Genomic DNA, 22,804 nt, shown 5'->3' with positions numbered 1-22,804 from the left:
GCGATTTCAAACAATCATTAGGCATAATTCATGTTTTATAAAACAATATCCGGAACATTTTTACACTTAATGAAATATAAGTCAGTATAGAGATTATGATTTAGCATTAGTATGCTATTTACATAAAAAACGGAACAACATATTATTGATAATGTGTTTTTGCAACGTTTAAGCATGGAAATTGAATGTAATATAAGTTAGAAGAGCAAACAAACATTTGTTGGCGTTGATTAGTTTTGCACAAAAAAATCCGGAACAATCAATTTTAGATACTTAAAACTATTGAGATGTTATGGGAGGAACATTAAAGGGTAAATCAGATTTTCAATAGCTTTTAGAGTTCTAGTTTTTTAAATCTAATCGTGACGGACAGACCGACCAACAGACAAAACGCACAAAAATAAGCTTCTTTTATTCGAATGGGGGCACTAAACAAAAAATAAATAAAATCTGATTTTTAAAAAAAGTTTAAGGAATTGGTTTAGCACCTGATCATGTTGCGACGTTACGCTACTGCACGAAAATCGCTGCATAAAAAGTCCATTTAAAAAAATGTGCGTGATATTTACATACAAAGTGCATTATTAGCCTTTATAAACAAACAGAAATGTTTTCTTTTAATTTTAGCAGCTAGTTGACCAGAAAAAACGACTTTAACTATTATTTGTATTTGTTGTAAACATTTCCTGTACATTTTAAAAATATATTTGACTTAGTGATACTGAAAATACACAAAAATTGTCCATCTTTGTTAGCATATTGTAACATTGCCTCCCTTACATTTACGTAATTGTTTTAGAATTGGTGTATTTTTATGAAAAAATCGCTTGCATAATTAATTTTATAAATTAAACGGTTTGCTTTTAGAAAACCAAAAGTAGCCGTTGCACCTAAACTTTTCAAGCCGGATTTAATGATGAAATAATATTTTTCATATCTCTTCTAGTTTTCGAGATCTGAGTGTGACAGACGGACAGACGGACAGACGGACAGACGGACAGACGGACAGACGGACATTTTGCACAAACCTAATAGCGGCTTTTTCCCCTTACGGGGGCCGCTAAAAAAGGAACTAAATTTAAATGTGGCTAGAGAACGAGAAAATATTTATCTTGAACTAAACTAGACGTCTTCTGGTATTTCCGCATTCATTGAGGGTTTTATTAGTTTTATTTTATTTATAAATTAATGTTCTGTAAAATTGTGCACATCGTCCTGTCAATCTAGATCTACTGGAATAGAATTAATTTGATTAAGTCTAGTAGGTCTACACATTCGCTTAACCAGTATTCTCTCAGGGGCGTAGGGGATATACAAATGTCCCATTGTTGTTTAATCTGACATTCATTTTCTATTAAGAGAAAAACAGTCTCTTTATAAGTTGTATAAAGAATGTATAGTCTATTTTTTTCAAAACGTAATTACAACGTTTTTCTTGTTGCATGGAAAAGTCCACTGGTAGAGTTTTTACTGGTTCATTTTTATAAGACTTTGGGAATTATCTTTTTTGTTTGTTTTTTGGCTAAATGAGTCTTTGAAATAATATTGTCAATGTTCAACACTTGACTGACGTTACTATTTGAATCAATTAAAAAGCTAGTGCTAAAGTCTTCACTTAGGATACATTGTCTTCTGTTTGACTTAACGACATTCAAACACTTGGGCTATGGACATCATTAAATCTTCACTTATCAGTGACTTATCACTATATAGGATTTCATCTCATCGGCCATCATGTATATCCATATAACGCAAGAAAACCTGGCACGCGCTTTATATACTAGTCCCAAATTGAAGCCGACACAGTTCAGTGATTCAGAAACACGCATGTTGCTCTCAACGTTCGCCATTAACTTTTTCAACAGGTTGCGTTGTCAACAAATAAAAGATGAAAACAAACAAATATACATTGAGTATGATGTAACCAAATCACGGACTCTCAGAGTCAAATATAAAAAACAAATCGATACCATTGAGCTCTGAAAAGTGTTGCATGAGTCATAAGCAGTGCAGTATCTATGTAGATCTCTAAACTACAACAACTTGAGCTTAGAGCCTCCACCTTTGTGTTAGGAACAAAGAAAATGTCCAAGCGAGTTTATTATGAATAAAGTCAAAGAGGTACCCCATTTCAGCGTCTCCATGCTTTATTAATTGTATATCAGTGAACCCCTCTAGGTATCCGGGAATAACCAAATCTAAGTCCAGCCATGATATTTAGATAAACACCATGTAACTGTAATTTGATATATCTGTCAGGGGGGGGGGGGTTTCAGGCTCATCTTGGGAATGATTTACATGCCCGGGCTCCCCTCATGATCATGATAGCATGTACAATTCTTTAAAGAGAAAGAAAAGGTTCAGATATTTAGCCTTATAATGTTAATACTGAAGGTTATAATGTTAATATTGAAGGTTTAATATAAGTAGGTTCAGCGGTATAAATGTAGAACATTGTAATAAGGCACGTATTATTTTATAAATGTGAAGTCGCTAGGCAGGTAACAATCACGCTAAATATAAACATATAAAAATTTAATAAAAAAGATATTTTAAAAATTAAAATAAAATGGCAGAAATAAGGAAAGCAACTGTGCATTTATAGCCATATCTATCAATATAAAAGCATTTTTTTCCTTAATCAATATCGAAATAAATTAATTACCTATAATTAATTAATCAGTTGGTTAATTTTTGGATTGATTCATGTTTTGTTAGGGACAATGAATAATTGTGTTAATTTACAAGAATAGGAAGGGGAGAATACCATGTATAATTCTCTAAAAAGAATAAAAAAACCCAGATATTTAGCCTTATAATGTTAATACCATAGACATAAATAAATATAGACTGGCCGAAGGAAGTAACTTCATGTTACTTGAAAACATGTATATCTATTGTATTCGGATTTCCGAATTATGAAAAATTGCATGATCTTCATTCTTAGAGATTAAACAAAACTACACTGCCTCCTTATTTACAATATATATAGGTGTGTGGCTGAAATAGATATGCATACATAACATTTATACTGCTCATAAATACTGGATAATAAAGTACACAAAATTGCAAGTCACAAATTTTCGTTTCATAAAACTCTTTAATCGGCCAGTCTATATTTATTTATGTCTATGGTTAATACTGAAGGATTAATTTCCCTTGTGAATATGAAACAAAATAATTAATTACCATTAATTAACTGACTAGTTAATAAGAATTTTTTTTTAATTGATTCACTTTTTGTAAATACAATAAATAATTGTGTAAAGTTTTAATATGAAACGAGAATTAGTGTGGAGAAATAACGCAGAGTGAATATAAACTATATTTTAAAAATGCTTTTTAAAAAACAAAGCTTATATCAGGGAAAGAGCAATTAGATATATGTATCACAACGTTATATCGCTATAGTGCCAAACAAAAAAGTGCATTGGAGATGTTCTCTGACATTCATGTTAATTCATATACATTTTTTGTGTCTTTAAAAGTATTCATTCATCTTTTTGTTGTCCACAGAACAAGGCTCAATTTACAGAGATATAAAGAAACTATAAATGTTTTTTTTTTTAATCGACATAATATCCAATAAACAGATTAAAACATAAACAAAATGGTAGTACCTTCTGGAGTACGGCTGCTCAAATGTGTCTATTTAAAATATTTAGCCTATATTTTACTTATATGGGTATTGACATCTTTGTTCATATTTGGCAGCGATCATTCATTTATCCACAAGGTGTTAAAATCAGACGTCTCCAACCGTCAGGTCTGCATCCACCCTCGTCTTCAAGTAAATGACCCAATTATGATGAAACACTTTCGAAAGTATCCGCCCATAGTGTGTAAAGGAGAAGACAACTGGGTCTATGTTTATAATGGAACTCTTTTGTTCAGCCAAGCAGCGTTGACAAAACACGTGAGTTTCTCGTGCACCTATGAGCCTCTGATTCGGGAAGGAGATTATAACTACACCTGGGGCGAGGCCATCAACGTGACCAGCGGATTTCAAGTCCCAACAGATTTCTTCCAAATAAACTGCACAAGTTTGGCCGGCAAGAGATACGAAGGGATACTCGCTGCCGCGGCGTACACGCCTCAGAGAGCCATGAAAGAGGCGCCTCCCTTGAAGGAAGGGTTTGAGGGCCTCGGTGTCGCCATACTGGGATTTGATTCCATGTCTAGAATGTCGTGGCTGCGTCGTCTGGCTAAAACCAGGGAGTACTTTTATCACAAACTTGGCGCCATTGAATTAGAGGGACACAACATTGTGGGGGATGGAACCACTGCAGTCTTGTTCCCCATGTTGACTGGAAAGTTTGAATGGGAACTTCCAGAAGCGAGGTAATTAGAATGTTTTAATTTTATATCAATGGGTCATAAACTGGCAATTCGTTGTTAATGCCTGATCGTCTGCCTTTTCAATCTCTCTCTCTCTCTCTCTCTCTCTCTCTCTCTCTCCAAATTTTATGTTTAGCCTCTGCGTTATTGACATTTGCAGAATGTTATTTTTTTAATAAAATTCAACAACTTTTTTAAAAAGAAAAAAAAAATTGGATTACATACATTAATCCCTGTCTAAAATAGACATGCACAAACTTGCCTATTTATTTCAATAACACATACGCTTTACAACGGAAGAAGACTCCGATTCAAAACAATATTTCATTCAAAAAAATATATATATATATAATTATGGTTATTGATATTTGCATGAAAGTTAGATTGAACAAGAACATCCATTAAGGTTTTTATTCTTAACCGATCAATTTCCTGTAAGCCACGCCCACACTCTGTAATGTTTACTGTTTGGACGGATGAACACAAGCACTGAAAGTATAGCTTTGTATTTGATTCATACAAATTTACTATCAATCTAGAATCTGGTTGCGAGGCGTACTGAACATTAAGCAAAAAAACTACACTTTATAAAATCATATCAATCTTTAGTAAAATTTATCAATTGTGTCAAAGTTTTCCCTTTCGCATAACAAAATCTTACATAGAAGTTATATCTCGCACAATTCGAGACTTTATTTAAACTTATGGCACCTTGGCTTGCTAGGAATGGACATGTTTTCAGCAAAGGCTTTGACTTTGAATTCGTACATCAAAAGTTGAGGAGTACTTCAATGGTTTTTTACTTGGCAGATTTGTAGAGTAGAAAAATATTGAGCTTTCAACCGTTTCTTATATTTATCGTTGCATTAAACAAAGTATATAAATTACTTTTTTTTTCATTTTTTTCCCCAGTTTTCTGAATAGCATTTTGATATAAAATACTTTGCAATATATTTTATAATAGTTCGTTTTACCCTATAACTTTTTAAAAGTAAATGTATAACAATGAGTTAGTGGGCTATTTTCCTCAACATTGGACTTTTTACTTCAATATTACAGCTATTCAATCAGTGACAGTATATAGTTAACTATAAGAAACACATCTTTTTGCCAATAACGTCTCTTATGCTCTTTACAAGAACTCACGCGGACTCAAGAGACGTGTAAACATTTAATTTACTTATTGGCTTCTCGAGGCTTTGAGTTTCTACACACAAGAATAAATTAATGAAAGGGAAATGATTTGTTTCCTGTAGAAGTACATTCTTGAAAAAAAACTATATATACAGGAGACGAGTTTGTTTTAAGTGGCCAAAAAAACAAATCTTAACATACATACATTATACATTGGGCCATCAGATTTTACTTGTGAAAATACCCAGACACTTGAACTCCCCAATCGCATTATAACAATAGAGAATATTTAGTTCATTATTTTAATTGTTATATACTTTAAAGTCAATTTTTCTTTTTCAGAAGGTGTATATTCTTTTGCGCATTGTATTCCAATGTATTCCATAATGCTTCATAGTATTTTAATGTATTTTCTAATTCTCAAATATCTTCCATTGTATTATAGAGTGTTCCTGTGTATTATAGAGTGTTCCAGTGTATTTTTACTTACACGTCTGTACTCTAGAATACTCCAATGTGATTTTATGTATCGAAAAAATTTTTTTTTTCAGAATGAACTTTCCCAATGCAAGTCAGCTTGACGATTTCCCATTTATATGGCACGACTTCAGAAAAGCTGGTTACTTGACATCCTGGAGTAATGCTAATCCAAAATCAGCGCCCTTCCATTGGCGAATGTTGGGGTTCGATCAGCAGCCTACAGACTTCTACACAAGGCCATTTTATCAGGCATTTGAGGATATATATCCCATAAGGAAAAGAAACTGCTCGGGATCTGTGTCCTTCAGTCGGCTCTGGCTAAACTACTTCCGGGATATATTCTACATGTACAAACGTCAGAGGAAGTTTCTGTTCCACTTTCTGATAGAGATGACTCACGACAACAACAATCTGATCACCAAGGTTAGTTGAATGTATTTTATAGGCTGTAACAAGGTCAATTACTCGTAATTTTATCCGTATAGGGGGGGGGGCCATGAGTTGAATTACTCCCACCTTCAACAATTCTTGTCCTGAGTGTAGCTGTCTTTTAATTTGGTCATAATGTATTTATCATATGAAGTAAAATTTTAAATTATTCGAGGACCGGCAATTCCTGTTTACATCTGACTGGTTAAAGTGTGAGTAACAAGTAAATAATCAATCTTGTTAAAATACTAAGTTAAGCAGTAAGGATAGGTCTTTGTTGGAACTATAATGCACCTCGTCGGAGCTAGTTATACTTGAATTGAATTGGAACTTTTCGTCGTATAACGCCTCCCCCCCCTCCACACACACACCCATACATACTTTTAGCACGTGAAATCTAGTATTACTATTCAACCCGTCTACCCCCCCCCCCCCCACCGCCCCAACCGTCCCTTGCACAACAAAAAGTTACCTACAATCTCTGACTTTTCTTTGGCTTCTCCATTCTAAACTTTACATTTCTCCCTCCGTGGAACTGATTCAAAGGGACACCACTATTTGCGGACCAGTCCACTCTTTACACATGACGTTTACAAAATAAATACACACGAGTCATTCTCTGAAATAAAAATATTGAGGGGTCATCCAGGACCAAGGTCAAGTGGAGTCATCCATACAATAAGTCACATTCAATCAGATAAGACAATGTTGAAGTATGAAGAGACTGACACCATTCATTATACACGCAGCATCTATTTCAGGGGTTCTCAACCTGTGGGTCGCTACCCACTTGGGGGTCGATTGACGATTTGCTTGTGGTCGTCTAAGACCATCGTAAATATGGATTGTTATTGTCTATTCCTCATGTGTGTGTGTGTGTGGGGGGGGGGTTGCGACAGAGTGGGGAGTTGTAAAAAGGGGTCGCCGAACTTAAAAGGTTGAGAACCGCTGATCTATTTGAAAAAAAATCATATTAAAGAAAAAACAATGTCCCGGTGTAAATGGAAAACGATTGGTTTATAATAGATCTACAATTAAATATTTGGACAATGATTTGTTAATGTTTGATCTATAATTCAGAGTAAAACGTAAAGGTACCGCTTTCAGACCTTGCGATCTATGCATCAGATGATGTAAATGTCCTCTATGGCCAACAGTTAAAGAGGGTGTCATGTGGCCAGCACACACAACCTTTACTTCCTCAACCTAAGGAGCCGAGTCCAACCATTAGAGTTGGGTGGACTCGGTGGTGTCCTTCAAAATCCCGAATGAAATCCTGGTCTCATCAGGATTTGAACTCGAGATTCCATCTGTTCGTAAGCCAAGCTCTTTACCACTCGGTTACCACATCCCTCAACACTCCAATAAGGGATGACTTGACTGATTGCCTTCATAAGAAAATAAAGGAGATAGCTGTACAAGTAAATAGAGCTTTAAGAAGTACGACTAAACAGAGGCATTGGAAAGATTTACTGAGCGAAATTATGCTCTCACTGACATAGAGGAAAGCGACTATAAGCAGACGACAGCTGGAGAGATCTCTGGAAGCTCGTGGAAAGCACATTTGAAGTAAAAAAGAAAAGCCTTTGCCGAAAGAGATCTGCCGCGGTCAGCGGATTTGTCTGTATTAGAAGTGGCGAAATAATCAGGTCACGACTGGGTTTGCGTGTTCCTATGAAATACTGCACTCTTCCTTAAATGTTATTCTTAGGAATCGAATACAATACATAATAAGTTAAATTTCTTCCTTTTCCTATAATAAATTCTATAAGAAATATTTAACATATTGTTACGAATCTCACTATCCAGGCTCTCTGCAAACTGCACCATACACCACCAACTTAAAGAACTTGACAACTCAGGGCTCCAAAGTAACGTTACACTTTAATAGTTGAATAAATAACAGTCAATACTGTACAATTGGCAAAACATGCATTGAACAAATATCTCTCCGATAACACCGTACCGCCGTATCAACTCTTGCGCTGGCCTCTCCGTCTCGTTCCGGGCTTGCACTGGGTTCAACAGTTCAGGAATGATTTCACACACTAGGCTCGTTGTGTCGGACTCGATCGCAGACCAAGATCAAGACGCCAGTCGTCTCAACTGTACTTGACAGTACTCCGCACTGAACCGTCGTAATGCTCCGTACAGAACCACACCGTTGAACTGTGCTGTAGTCGACCGTGTTCTGAGCCCTGTCGTAGACCTTCTGTCGTGAACCGTCTTGACTGGACACCTCCGCTCTTTATATAGGGTCCCTACTGGCCTTCTAAAACCGGACGGAACATCGCTCGACGTTTCTAGCTTCGTCACATCCCTCGTGACGCCCCTGAGCTCTGTTCACGACGGCGATCCTTCCCGAACCGTCCTGTTGACACTCGACTTGGCTGACCGTCGTAACTGGTCACGGTTGACCGCTCGTCTAGCGCTGGCGATTTGCGTCGGCTGACTACACTCACACCACTACCCCAATCTGTGCCACCACCAGGTTTATAACAATATTATTTAAAATATATTTTATAATTTTTTTTAATTTCATATTATTCTTACCTATTTTCAAACAATATTTAATAAAATATGTGCATAAATTTAATAACACTTTTCTTCAATCGTTAGATGAATGTTGGTCAGACTAATTAAGGAAATATATATTCACTAAGGCTAAAATTTGTAGGTTAAGTAGTTAGAAACCCTACAAACTTTCCCTTGACAATTTACTATTATGGTTTAAAATAAAGTAGCATTCTTCCAATACACAATGATTCTCCTCACTATTTTGGTACAGTTACTCATCCATTTTACAGATCTATTTCAAGAATTTCACCTGGTAATGAACATTTAATACACAACAAAACCAAAAAATCATACACAAATTTTAAAAAGCTGTTACATGAAAGCCTAGTGAATAGGATTAAGTGGGGGAGAGTTCTTAGGGTGACAGAATTAAAGGACACATTCATAAACCTACACAGCAAACATATCCCACCAAAAGCTAGAGAGATAAGTTATAGACTTATCTTTAGGATATGATTACAAAATGGGCAAATGACAGTGAATGTAAATTATGCCATCTTAAAAATGCTGATAATGAGAAACATATTTATTTGGAATGTCCATTATTCCTTAACGTTAAAAGTACTGTAAGGGACTTATTAGAAGCAAACTGTGGCAACTATGTAAATGTTAACTTGTCTATTGTTTTAAACAAGCTGCCAAAACTAAAAAATAAAATGGTAAATAACTTTAACTTGATTATTGTTTCCGAATACAGGAATCTTGTTTGGGCTGGCTGGCTTAAAGCTCTACATAATAATAAGATGTTTGATCCTAATCACTTAGAATTGACATTTAGGAAAATAATGGATTTTAGGGTAGAGAATTATCTAGTTTGATATTCATATACTTGTACAATACTCAGGTAGTAGTCCAGAAATGGGGTGTTGGGGTTCAGGGATATTTGATATTGTGTTGATTGGGGTAGAGGATACTTGTATCACTTTTCTGTCTCTAGTGGTTTCAATGGTTAGGTAGTATGTCTTTGATATTAAATAATATTTCTATTACTATTATTATATTTTTAGGTTAATCACTTTTCAGTTGTTTATGATTTAATTCTTGTGAATTATGAGAACTTACAAATAAAAACCTATAAAAAAAAGCCCACTAAAGAGGCAAGATGGCCCATAAAAGATGCACATAAAGCCCAAAAAAGAGGCAAAGAAAAGAGGCCTAAGGCTCAAGGATTCCTATGATGATAAAGCTAAAATTAAATAGCGCAAATTCTGTGGTTTCCTTTAAAAAAAATATAAGGATAAATATATAATTTTTTGGGCCACTCGCTTGTGCTCGTATATATATCTGCGACCACTTCTCTGTGTGTATGTGTCCTAGAACTGTTGGACTTTACCAGTAAAAAAAAAAAAAGGCACTGACCTTCAAAACTCCGAAGATCATGCTTTTCGTTTGACATTAGAGCAAAGGTAACCGAGAACTATAAACGATTGTGATCAAAGTTCTTACATTTGTTGTTGTGATACCATAAAATTAGTTGTTGTTTTTTAATGCAATGTTATCTTTTGGAAAGTGAATAAAAAAAAAATAAGAAAACAATTATCACCAGACTAGAAATACTGGAAAGAATAATCAATCTTAGATTATATAGTCCTCTAAACTCCTAATGAGATCACTGCAGTGCTGTTAGGCCTCAGTCTTGGGTTGACGACAAGTTAACATCTGGAAACCGTACCGGTCTGTCCACTTGTGAAGTTCCGCAACGTGATGTCCAGGAACATTGTAGATTAGCCCAGCTTTAAGTGTCCATTATTAAAACTTCAGGCTGATCTGTCAGCTGGTAAACACACCAACAAAATCAGTAACATTGAATAAGTTTCGATCTTGGCTCTTTGTAATGAACAGTAAAAACTGATCTTGTTTGGACCACTCGCTTATGCTCCTAAAAAGTGTGAAAAAAAATTGCACCAGAACAATAAGGCTTGTCTTCGAGTCCGAAGATTAGTGAGGAATGTAGTATTTTCTGTGGATGCGCTGCCCAAGCTGTGACCTACATATTTTGCCACACCTAGGGCAAGCATAAGCATTGTCCGCAGGTGGTCGATTCAGATTTTCTTTTCGCCGTCTGCGTCTGTCCTCGGCAGCGGATTTTCTTTTGGTCTCAAATGTGTATCCCGCGGCCTTTGTGAGTGACCTGCAACTGTCTCGTTCTGAGGCCGTATGCAGCCAGGTGCTCACTTCTATGTTAGCTAAGGCAAGTTGGCGCCTAAGCTGGTCTTTAAAGCGTTTCCGTGGGGCGCCTCTGTTACGTCGACAACCTTTTAGCTCACCAAAAATGACTGTCTTTGGCATACTTTCGTCCCCCATACGGGATACGTGCCCTGCCCAGCGTAACTGTCGCACCAAAAGAAGTCCCTCTATACTGTCCATACAGGCGTTCGCAAGGACATCGCTGTTTGTAGTGCGGTCTTGCCCCACCGTATGTTCATGAAGGAGCGCATGCATTTTGGACAAACGAATGTTCAAAATCAAATTTTCTAAATTTTAATCTACTATCCAGTGGCGTCATGTCACGTTTTTACAAAAACTTTGTGATGAGATACATTTGATAATCAAACTTCCTTATGCGAATTATATATTTTTTTGTAGTTATATTTTTAGTAATCATGTGCAAAAAGTTATATGCTAATTAGGGTGATGCAAAAGGGCAGAAAAATAATTTTTTTTTGTATATTATATTTTGTATGTTAGGAAAAATAATGATTTAAAAGTTTCTTTTAAAGAGGACTTTTCAATGCTTAGTCATCATCGTGATTCTAGTGTTTTACCTTCTACCGTCTGACTTTAGTTGTCTTCTGCCATTGATCTGTCTTTACATCAGGTCTTTATCTAGAGACGCACCTTATACACAGGCTCCAACTTGCTTTAACTGATATAGAAGCGAGCGTCTGGCAGCAGACGGCTTCCGGACAAGACATTTGGAGACTTATTACCAAGACCGCTGGAAACACACTTGAGACCAAAAAGAATATCCATTGCCGTGGACAGAGTAGACAGCGAAAAGAGAACCTAAATCGATTAACCACTGAAGTGGCAAAATATGTAGGTCACAGCTGGAACTGCGTTGCCAAATAAAATATTGTATGAAATTTTATTGCTTGGAAAATGTTACTTGAATCATGTTTTTTTTTTTTATGTAGAGAGACAGCGTAACGAAACGTGTCCACCTGTTAAATCTCCCTTTAGTCACATCAGACTTCTGCATCATGCTACATGTAATGCATGTCAGATATAGAATAATTTATTACCGTGCACATAAATTTCTCTTCCCCCCCCCCTGCCACCCCCCCCCCCCAAACACATACACGCCATTTTGAAAGAGAACACGCAAGGGAGGAACTGTCAGTGCGCATCTGGAGTTGCTCTTTTGCTTGATGTTTCTCTTGTGTGCACCATAAGAGTTTGTGCGTTAGTTTCTATGGACGCGCTATGTTGGTGTCATTGCTCTGTGTGTTTTGACTTTAGAGGGAGCTCTCTTTTGTGGTTTTCTTACCCAGTGTTTGGGACTCAGGCTTGGGACTTTTTTTTTATAGTCAAGCCTTATTTGTTTTGTTATGGTCCGTGCATCCATGGCATTGGGTGTGGGCTTTGCGAGGCCATAAGTTGTTTGTTAGACCTTAAGTTGTTTGTTAGACTGTGAGGGGTGTCCAGTCAGACGAGCCACGACTACTGTCGGACTACAGTACAACCCCGACAGGAAGTTAATAATCAGCATTCAGGTCGGGAACCCGGCATACCCTCGACCTGTAAAACCCACCTCCTAATTCAGGGGACATTAATCAATAAAAAGAAGTTACCAATCAGACAATTAATCACCGATAATTCATTGTTTTGTTTAATAGCAACAAGGGAAACAAATACTTCAGTATTCACAGGTATGGCTAAATTTGTTGGTTTTAGTCCCCTTAAATAATTGTTAACGCTAGTTCTCCCTCAAGCATTCTCCGATCAAGTTGATACCTTAAACAATTATTTAATGTACCTAACAACACATGAATTAATAAACAAAAATTCTCAATTAGTCAATTGAATATTGATAATTAATTATTTTGTTTAATCTCGAATAAGGGAAATAACTTACACATTAGTGGTAGATATAGTTTTAATAGAAGTTTTTTTTTTTTTTTAAGAATTTGTTTTTCTTCACAGATGGACCATGAAATCAAGGAGCTAGTCCAGACACTGTATGAGGGGGGCTACCTGAACAACACACTTTTGATTCTCATGGGCGACCATGGCGCAAGATACGAAAACGTTCGCTTCACGATCCCAGGGAAGTTGGAAGAACGTCTGCCGTATTTCTCTTTCTTATTTCCTAAGTGGTTTGAAGAGAAGTATCCAGAGGCCATTCAGAATCTACGGGACAACACAAAGAAACTGACCACTCCTTTTGACATTCACGAAACGTTGAAAGATTTCTTAAAGTTTGGGGGAACCGGAGAAGCTCGAGTTTCAGACCGTGGGATCAGTCTTTTTAAAAAGATACCTTTGGGGAGATCTTGCCAACACGCTGGTATAGCGCCTCACTGGTGCGCTTGTCTAGAATGGAAAAAAGTTCCGATGACAGATCCAGCAGCCAAGGGCGCTCTCCGGTTCACCTTAAAGACCATCAACAATTACACCGCCGCTTACAGGGACGTGTGCGCCCTGCTCTCGGTGGAAAAAGTTACCGACGCCACCAAGATGGAGACCAGACCTGAAGTGGTCAAATTTTCCGAGGCAGACAGTCTAGGTGGCTTTTACAAAGTAGTCTTTAATGAGACCAACACAAATGACATCGCCATGTACCAACTGACTTTCTACACCACCCCAGGACACGGTCACTTTGAAGTGACAGTCACGCATGACATCAAACACAAAACTTACCGGGTTAGTGAGAAAGAGATAAGCAGAATCAACAAATACGGCAACGATCCGACCTGCATTCTTAAGAAGAACCGACAGATTCGACAGTATTGTTACTGTATAAGTAATTTAGATTCGTAGAGTCAAGTAAGTGGACAGTTAAAAATAAATACTGTACTGTATTTGAACAAAAACCCATGCAACTGGACAATTTTAAACTAGGTTCATGTCTGGGTTTTAAGATTATTTAAAAAAAAAACACCAAATCATTCGTTTGCTGTTTTATAAAAGAAATCGGTTTACAGCGCGAAGAATTATCTGAAACAGCTTGCTTATTCAGATAGAAGATACTCCTAGCATTGATGTGTGATTATGTTTAACATCTTATTAAATACCACAATGCGGACAGAAAAAACTGTTAAAACAGATAGACCGATAATCCTAGCAATGGAATAGAGTCGCCACAGAAAGATCCTAGTTATCGCATTTAAAGACCGCATCACTAACAAAAAGGTTAGAGACAGTTATTACAGCAATTAGATCCCACGAAAAACTGCTTACTAGTGTAAAAAAAAACGCAAAATGAAACTTTATGGCAATATCGCAGCGTCTCAGGGCTCACAAAGACCTTCCTTCAGGGAACAGTACCAGGAAAAAGAAGATGCAGACAGAGAAAGCGATGGGAAGACAACATGAAAGAATGGACGGGCCTACCATTGAAGGAGGCAAGACAGAGAGAAATGGAGAAAGACGGTCAACAGATTTTGTGTTGTGCCCCAACGGTCCAACAGACTAAGGCATAGGTGAAGGTAAAGACCAATTATTTGTTAAACAAACTGCGAAGAGACATATGTTAAAGTGTGATAAAGCTTGTCGTCCTAATTCTCTTTTGAAGTAACGTCTGTGATCTATGCGATAAGAAGATACGAAATACAAGAATAGACAGATAACCTGGTCAACTACAGACAGATAACTTGGTCAACTACAGACAGATAACCTGGTCAACTACAGACAGATAACCTGGTCAACTACAGACAGATAACCTGGTCAACTACAGACAGATAACCTGGTCAACTACAGACAGATAACCTGGTCAACTACAGACAGATAACCTGGTCAACTACAGACAGATAACCTGGTCAACTACAGACAGATAACCTGGTCAACTACTGACAGATAACCTGGTCAACTACAGACAGATAACCTGGTCAACTTCAGACAGATAACCTGGTCAACTACAGACAGATAACCTGGTCAACTACAGACAGATAACCTGGTCAACTACAGACAGATAACCTGGTCAACTACAGACAGATAACCTGGTCAACTACTGACAGATAACCTGGTCAACTACAGACAGATAACCTGGTCAACTACTGACAGATAACCTGGTCAACTACAGACAGATAACCTGGTCAACTACACATAGTTTGTTAGATCTTGAGTACAGAAAGTAGGCTATAGTTATATCAGCCTTGATAGATGAATTACCAGGTGGCTTGATGATCAGTCGGAAAAAAAAAATAAACTGGCTATTGAGTCAATGCTTTTATTTTGTAGGTAAAAATGGAACAAAATGTTCTATGTCAAGTCTCGTGACACTGGAAGGCCATGAAATGCAATGACAGTTTTTTTTTTTGGCATTGAAAGAATGACAGTCAGCGCACGATGACAGATGCTCGCAGAGTGGCATAATTACTGACACTAATAGCATGACTAAAATGTTGTAATGACTGACACTGGTTGTATGATTGACATGATACAATGTCAGCATTTATCTGCATATTGACCAGTAGACGTGAAAACAGTATATGTATATATATATCCCAACACCGTCCAAATATAATTTTTTTACAAATTATGTAACTCTGTAGATGTAAAAACTAAATAACAGAATTGTTTGGGCCATGGAAAGACCTGATGCAATGATAAAGGTGGATGTTTTAATGCCTGCGGTGGGGGAGTCTTCTAAAATTATCTCCTAATTTTCAATCTTTTTTAGAGAGGAAAAAATGAATTAGAAGTGACATTTTATCTAAACTTGTACTTAAACTAAGCTGGTCATTTCATGGACAGACAAGTGGTCAATCTGACAACATTAACGCTTAAAGCCTGATATTCTTCCGATCTACACTACCTCCAAAGGCGCTTCAACGATAATGAGTTATTTTACTACATTAATTATGTGACAAAGTTCACTTCAAAATACAAGATTTTGGATTGGAATCCCTACAAGACAACCAAGGTTTAACATTTTCCTTCATTGTCAGAAGAATTCTGTACCCAGCGGAGAAATACCAAAGAAAGCTGAATTCGATTTGTGTTTATCAATAGCGAATTCTACTACTGAAAAAAGTATGATCTGTGAACACCGATTTTAAAATACAAAATAAACTCTACTAAACGGACTTTTCATTATGAAAAAACAATGCCAGCATACAATTCACATTCGTCCTTGACTTAAACTTTTAGTTCTGCAGCCTCGTAAGATAATGAAGGTGCCGAAGCATCATGGGAAGAGAGTTACCGACGTACTAATTTCAATTGAAAATACGACTTTGTATGTTTCAAACGCGTTATTGTGATGACGTAAAGCCTTACATGCTGAGGCAAAAACCAAGTCTCCAGCCCATCAAAGCAAGCACCGACCCTTCTTTTTGTCATGGTCGGCTCGCTTACCGCTTTTACTCCCGCAACATCTCTCAGTAATGGTTGCGCATTTGTAGATATTAGACATTCTTTATCTGAACCCCAACCCCCCCCCCCTGGATATGCCCATGATATATATATATATATATATATATATATATATATATATATATATATATATATATATATATATATATATATATATATATATATATATATATATATATATATATATATTTAAGTATTGGGTCCAGGTTACAATCATGGCTGTATTTATAGATCATTAAGTGACTTTTTTAAATGTTATATCTTATGTATCCCCCTTATCTATGTATAGAATTGGTCGTTGTTGCGTAAAATGGACATATATTTGTTTATATGTTTACTTATTTTGATGTTTCAGCGTACAATTATTTTTTTCTTTAAATAAACAAAACATTTTCAAGATTTTGATTTGTTCATGTTTTTACATCGTTTTTTTAGAGGTCCCCGTAGGGGGAAAAAGCCGCTATTAGGTTTATGCAAAATGTCCGTCTGTCCGTCTGTCACACTCACATTTCGAAAACTAGAAGAGAAATGAAAAATATTATTTCACCATGCAATGCGGCTTGAAAAGTTTAGGTGCAATGGCTAATTTTGGTTTTCTGAAAGCAAACTGTTTAGTTTATAAAATTAATTATGCAAACGATTTTTTCATATAAAAATAACGACAATAGGTTGTTCAGGGCTTTAAAAAAAGAAAGTAATTTACTAGAAACGATTATTGAAAATCACTTTCTAAACTTATTTTACATTTAATTTTCTTACAGAAACATAACAGAAGTTTGTTTTTTTAATCGATAAAGAATGTTCCGGATTTTGTTTTGAAAAGAAATCAACCTACATTACTTACATTTTCTTACAAATCGTCGCCAAAAATTTCTGAATTTTATTTAAAAATCTACTAACACCAAATAACTGTTTGAAATCCCTCTTCTCATTATTAAAACAAATAATCTTCTCGTTTACGAAAAAATGTTGTTCTGGATTTTTATGAACAATATTTTAGACCTATTTTTATGTAAAATCTCACTTCTCTTTTACAGTACATTTAATTTTCTAGCTAAAACGTTACAAAATCTAATTATCGTTAATATTATGTTCTGATTTTTAATGAAAACAACTTCCAAACACCAAAGTATGGTATGAAAATATCTCCATAAGGCTGTGGTACTTCTAATTTTTATACGAGACCATCCAAAAAATTTAATTAACGGTATTACATTTATCTGGAATTCTCTTTTTCTCTTACTATTTATACAAACATCCGGAACAATCTATTATATATACTTAAATCTATTGCGTTTATACTTAAAACTATTGCGATGTTTTAAAACGAAAATGAAAGGTTTATCACATTTTCAATAGCTTTTAGTTTGTTTTTATATTAACATGACGGACAGACAGACTGACTGACAAAACGCACATAAAATGCGGCTTTAATCCTCTTTAAATAAATTCTATTAGAACTCAGTGCACCAATGTCTATGAACCCTCGTTAAATATCTCTTGTTAATAACACATTTTTGGGTACTAGCCTTTTGAGACGTCATATGAATGGACTCTTTAAATGTAATGCTAAAAAACTCGGTGCACCAATGTCTATGAACCCTCGAAAAATTTCTCGTTTTGATGAAGTCATTTTTTATTCTAACTGGGCCGTGTGACGTAGTGGATTTTTTTCCTTTGACGTCATATGGAATAAATTATTTAAATAAAATGCTAAAAGAAGTCACTCGGTTGCACCAACGTCTATGAACTGGCTCGTATTGATGAAGGCATTTTTGTCTAACTAGACCGTGTGACGTAGTGTTTTTTTTTTCTTTTGATGTCATATGGAATGAATTCTTTAAATGAAATGCTAAAAGAACTCACTCGGTGCACCAATGTCAATGAACACTCTATAACTGACTCGTATTGATGAAGGCAATTTTAGTCTAACTAGGCCGTGTGACATAGCGGATTTTTTTTCCTTTGATGTCATATGGAATTTATTCTTTAAATGAAATGCTAAATCAACTCGGTATAATAAACTAGATCTAGATTTTTTACAGTATATCTAGATTTTTTAAACTAGATCTAGATTTATATTCTAATTAAAATCCTTATTGATTCTAGATCTAGAATTTATAGGTCTAGGACAAACAACCGAAAGAAAAGATCCACTAGTTAGAGAACTTGGAAATTAAATGCCTATTTTTTTTTTCTAGCGGTAACTCAAATTTAACTTGACTGTAATGAAAAACTAGAAAAAAAAATTTAGACAATGCATTATTGATTATTTTAAATGTGTTTTCATTCCTTCCTTGTCAAACAAGAAATATCCACTTCTACTTTTATGCAACAAAGTTGATTTTTTATTTTTTTTTATTTTTTTTTTTATTATTCAGGACATGAAACCACCTAAGCTGGCGGATCATTTGAGACGATGTCACCTTGATAAAAATAAATATTTGAAATACTTTCAAACACTCGAAAAAATAAATTTCTTTACCGCTGGTGTAGTTTTACTAACTGTTTTTACACATAAGTAATAAATATTTAATGTCATTTTGTTTCGCTTTAATTTAAATTCTATAATACAGAAACAATATTTTCATTCTCTGTGGAATTGGCCGTTGAGAAGTCAGCAATAAACACTGATGAAGTTGAAACAATGTAATAATGCCTAAACAGGGTGTCGACCCAAGCCGAAATAGTAGCAAGGGATTTACGGGACTAAAAGTTAGGAAATCACTGATCTAGCGGGTCAAGACCATACTTATCGTTAGAAATACAACAACGAACCAGGAAAGATAATAAAAGAAATTAGCTTCAGAACTGGTACTCCAAAGATTGCTTCCCCTGGAAAAACTTTTTATCGTAGAATGCAACACTCTACTGAGAGGACAACAATAAGAACATTGTTGTTCATGTTAATAACAATAATAATAATTAATAACAATAATAATAATAATAATCTTTATTATCCCTAAGGAAATTAGTGTTACAATTTGTACATTACATTTTACATTTTAGGCAATCATCTGTACCTCTTGAAACTTCTTGATACACAGCTGCGGTCAAGGATTAGGGATAGGCAATCACCAGGCGCCGTTGTACTTTCATCCTTCTTTCTACTACTGTTGTGTATGGGATCTTCAATCCGGGACCCTTCCTTTATGCTCGCTCTCCATGTGGATATCTAGTGCCACTTTTTCCAAATTGATAGAATCGATTTTGAAAAAACTTTATTTCGCGTTTGCATACATCAGTATACCTTTTAAATGGACGACCAGCGGCGCTCCTGCCTTCTGTTAGATCACCATGCAGAATGTCTTGTGGAAGTCGACCTACTATAATTCTATGAGCTTGACCAAGCCAGCCAAGGCGTCTGCTGCTGATAACACATCGGACGTCCTGGCACCCTGCTCTTTACAGCACTTCCGCTTTGGTTATTTTACCTTATTTTAAACACCAAACTAAACATAACTATAGATAACAAGTTATAAATTCACACCAGATTCACTTAAAAGCTGCATCCGTTGTCTTTCGAGACAGGAGCCATATACAATTCCTCCAATAAGCTTGCCAACTCTTCATGGTTGGACACATTAACGGTTGTTTTGAAAACGGCTCTAACAATTTTACGAAATAATTTACAATTGTTGGATGACAAAAAAAACTAAATAATATGCCACATATTGAAAACTCTGGTTTGACCGTTATCTTTTTCAAAATATAATAATCTTAATATTTGATTTGGGTTAGATTAAATACATAATTTCACATTTACAGGCCCACTTCATGTAAATAGACGAATGTATCCAATGAGCCCCAAACCAGCTCCATTGGGCTGGACCCTGACCTGCCGCTGGGTCTAGCTGATAAGGGGAGAGACACTGATGTAGCGCTAATCTCAATCACTTTAAGCACGTTCTCAGCCACAGTCGATTGACTTTGTCATAGAGAAATAGAAGTAATCTGTCGAATTCCTGTAGAGATGGGCGTGCCCAACAAGATAACTCAGCAAAAGTGTCTACTCGCTTGATATAATCTACTCGCTTGATATAATCTACTCGCTTGATATAATCTACTCGCTTGATATAATCTACTCGCTTGATATAATCTACTCGCTTGATATAATCTACTCGCTTGATATAATCTACTCGCTTGATATAATCTACTCGCTTGATATAATCTACTCGCTTGATATAATCTACTCGCTTGATATAATCTACTCGCTTGATATAATCTACTCGCTTGATATAATCTACTCGCTTGATATAATCTACTCGCTTGATATAATCTACATGCTAATGATGAAATACTTTGAATTTAAAACTCTTGTTCGCATCCAATAGTTCAATGTTGTTTTTGTTGCTACTGTTATCGTTGTTGTTATCAGACATTACACCTAAAACGATATTTTGCTTTCTTGTCCTTCATTGAATACTTACAACGATCAAAATGTCAATTTTTTTTTCTTTAAGATAGTTACTCAACACATGTAGAAAAAACAAAGATTCACTAAACGCGGAAGGTAACAGGTATGTAAAGAATGAATTGCCGGCAATGATTGCTGCTATGCTATTGAAATAATTTGGGTTTCATTAATGTATCCATCGTGCACAACCCACGAGCAAAGACTACTCAAGTTTAGTAAAACACAGTTCCTTTTTTTATTTAAATTAAATTTAAGTAAATAAAAATATCCTCCTTCCTCCTGCAAAGTTTATGAATGATAATAAAGATCAATGATCGATTTGGCAGGGACAAGCTGAATTGGTGTTGCGCGCAGACTTCCGCAGCGTATGGTATGCAAATCAACGCCGCAAAAAAACAAAAAACACACACATAATGACCAATGCCACTTAAATAAAAGTAGAGCGATAAATTGGGTTAACCCGTTCAGCCGACTTATTTTCATCTAATATATTGTTACGACCCTATTGGCGGCGCAAAAGGGTTAACTATAGGCTCAGCTGACACACCCGTGAATCACTCAGGTCAGCGGGGCCATGGACAAGTGACAGTACTACGATTACACGCAAATATGACCAATGTTATGGTCATGTGATCGAAAGCCTGCGGTACGAGTGACACAGTGTGTAAGAAAGCGGCAGTTCAAGACCGGAGAGCGTTGAGACCAGGACTGTTAGTTGGCCATGAAGTCGGTCCTTGTCGAGTCCTCAAGTGTTATGTACGAGTCTAGGAAGAAATAGAGACAGTAGAGTTGTATACGGTGATGTACAGTTTAACATTCGTAGTAGCTTATTGTGTTGCCAATTGTGTCGTATTGGCTGTCTTCTACTTATTCACTCATTATTAAAGTACCAGATTATTGTGGAGCTCTTGTTGGCAGGTTCTTGATGTGTTGATGTGTTGTGTTGTGTTTAGCAGTGTTTATAGAAGGCCGGAGTAGAAGAGAACCGTAACAATATAAAACAAACTGTAGGGAACATGTATGTATTAATGTATGTATGTATTTATGTTTCGTAATAATTGTGTTTTTTTCTTAATGATCTTCATATTTTAAATATATTTAAACAGATATGATATACTCTAGTTGACTAGAGCAAATATCAGATTCTTGCAACTTAAAACCTTCAAGATTAAAAGAAATGTGATCTAAAAACAAACAAAAGAATGTGCTCCAATAAAACATCTCATGAATGCATACTCAAGAATAAAGAAATCAGATAGGAAAGAGATAGAATAATTCCAGACAGCAGCGAGTTTCATGACACCTGAGTGATGTTTACAAAAGTTTTATCTCTTTTGTATCTCACTCACTGTCTTTTTGTCAAGCAAATGTGCACAAAGTTTATGTTTAAAACATTTCTGATTCTTCTTCAACAGCTTAAAATGTTGATTTTTTTTTATTTTGAAGAGAAAATATACTTTGTAAAAGTCTGTCTAGTACAGCGGTTCTCAACCTTTTAGGCTCGGCTACCCCTTTTTACAATCTCCCACTCTGCCGCGACTTCCCCCCCCCCCCCGTACACATACATACAGCAATAAAAGAATGGACAAAAACAATTCATTTTTTCGATGGTCTTAGGCGACCCCTGGCAAAGCGCCAATCGACCCCCAAAGGGGTCGCGAGCCACAGGTTGAAAACCCATGGTCTAGTATAATGCCAGAATGCCTTCCTTCAAGTAACAGTACCAGAAAAAGGAAGAAGAGGCAGACAGAGAAAGCGTTGGGAAGCCAACGTCAAAGAATGGACGGCCATGTCATTGAAAAAAGATTCTATTCAATGCAAAAGACACAGAGGAATGAAGAAAGGTGGTAAACTGATCATGTATGATGCCCAAACGGTTCAACAGATTGA

At 36.0% G+C, this 22,804-nt stretch overlaps 1 protein-coding gene across 4 annotated transcripts in view; it reads left to right on the top strand.

Moving 5' to 3' along the window:
- Positions 1–18,985, top strand: part of LOC106051006 (uncharacterized) — a 41,442-nt gene extending 22,457 nt beyond the window's left edge. For 3 of the 4 annotated variants that reach the window (XM_056041628.1, XM_056041629.1, XM_056041627.1), the window contains exons 2-4: positions 3,517–4,341; positions 6,024–6,375; positions 13,105–18,833. In XM_056041628.1, the coding sequence (XP_055897603.1) occupies positions 3,611–4,341; positions 6,024–6,375; positions 13,105–13,941 (1,920 nt within the window). In that variant the 5' untranslated portion in view covers positions 3,517–3,610 and the 3' untranslated portion in view covers positions 13,942–18,833. Of the gene's footprint in view, positions 1–3,516; positions 4,342–6,023; positions 6,376–13,104; positions 18,834–18,878 lie in introns of those variants that run through there. The other variant, XM_056041630.1, reaches the window with a different exon arrangement.
- The last annotated feature ends 3,819 nt before the right edge of the window (positions 18,986–22,804 follow it).

Source organism: Biomphalaria glabrata, chromosome 9 (genome assembly GCF_947242115.1).
Source record: "Biomphalaria glabrata chromosome 9, xgBioGlab47.1, whole genome shotgun sequence".
NCBI classification, from domain to species: Eukaryota; Metazoa; Mollusca; class Gastropoda; family Planorbidae; genus Biomphalaria; species Biomphalaria glabrata.
This window is presented reverse-complemented; position numbering and strand designations above follow the sequence as displayed.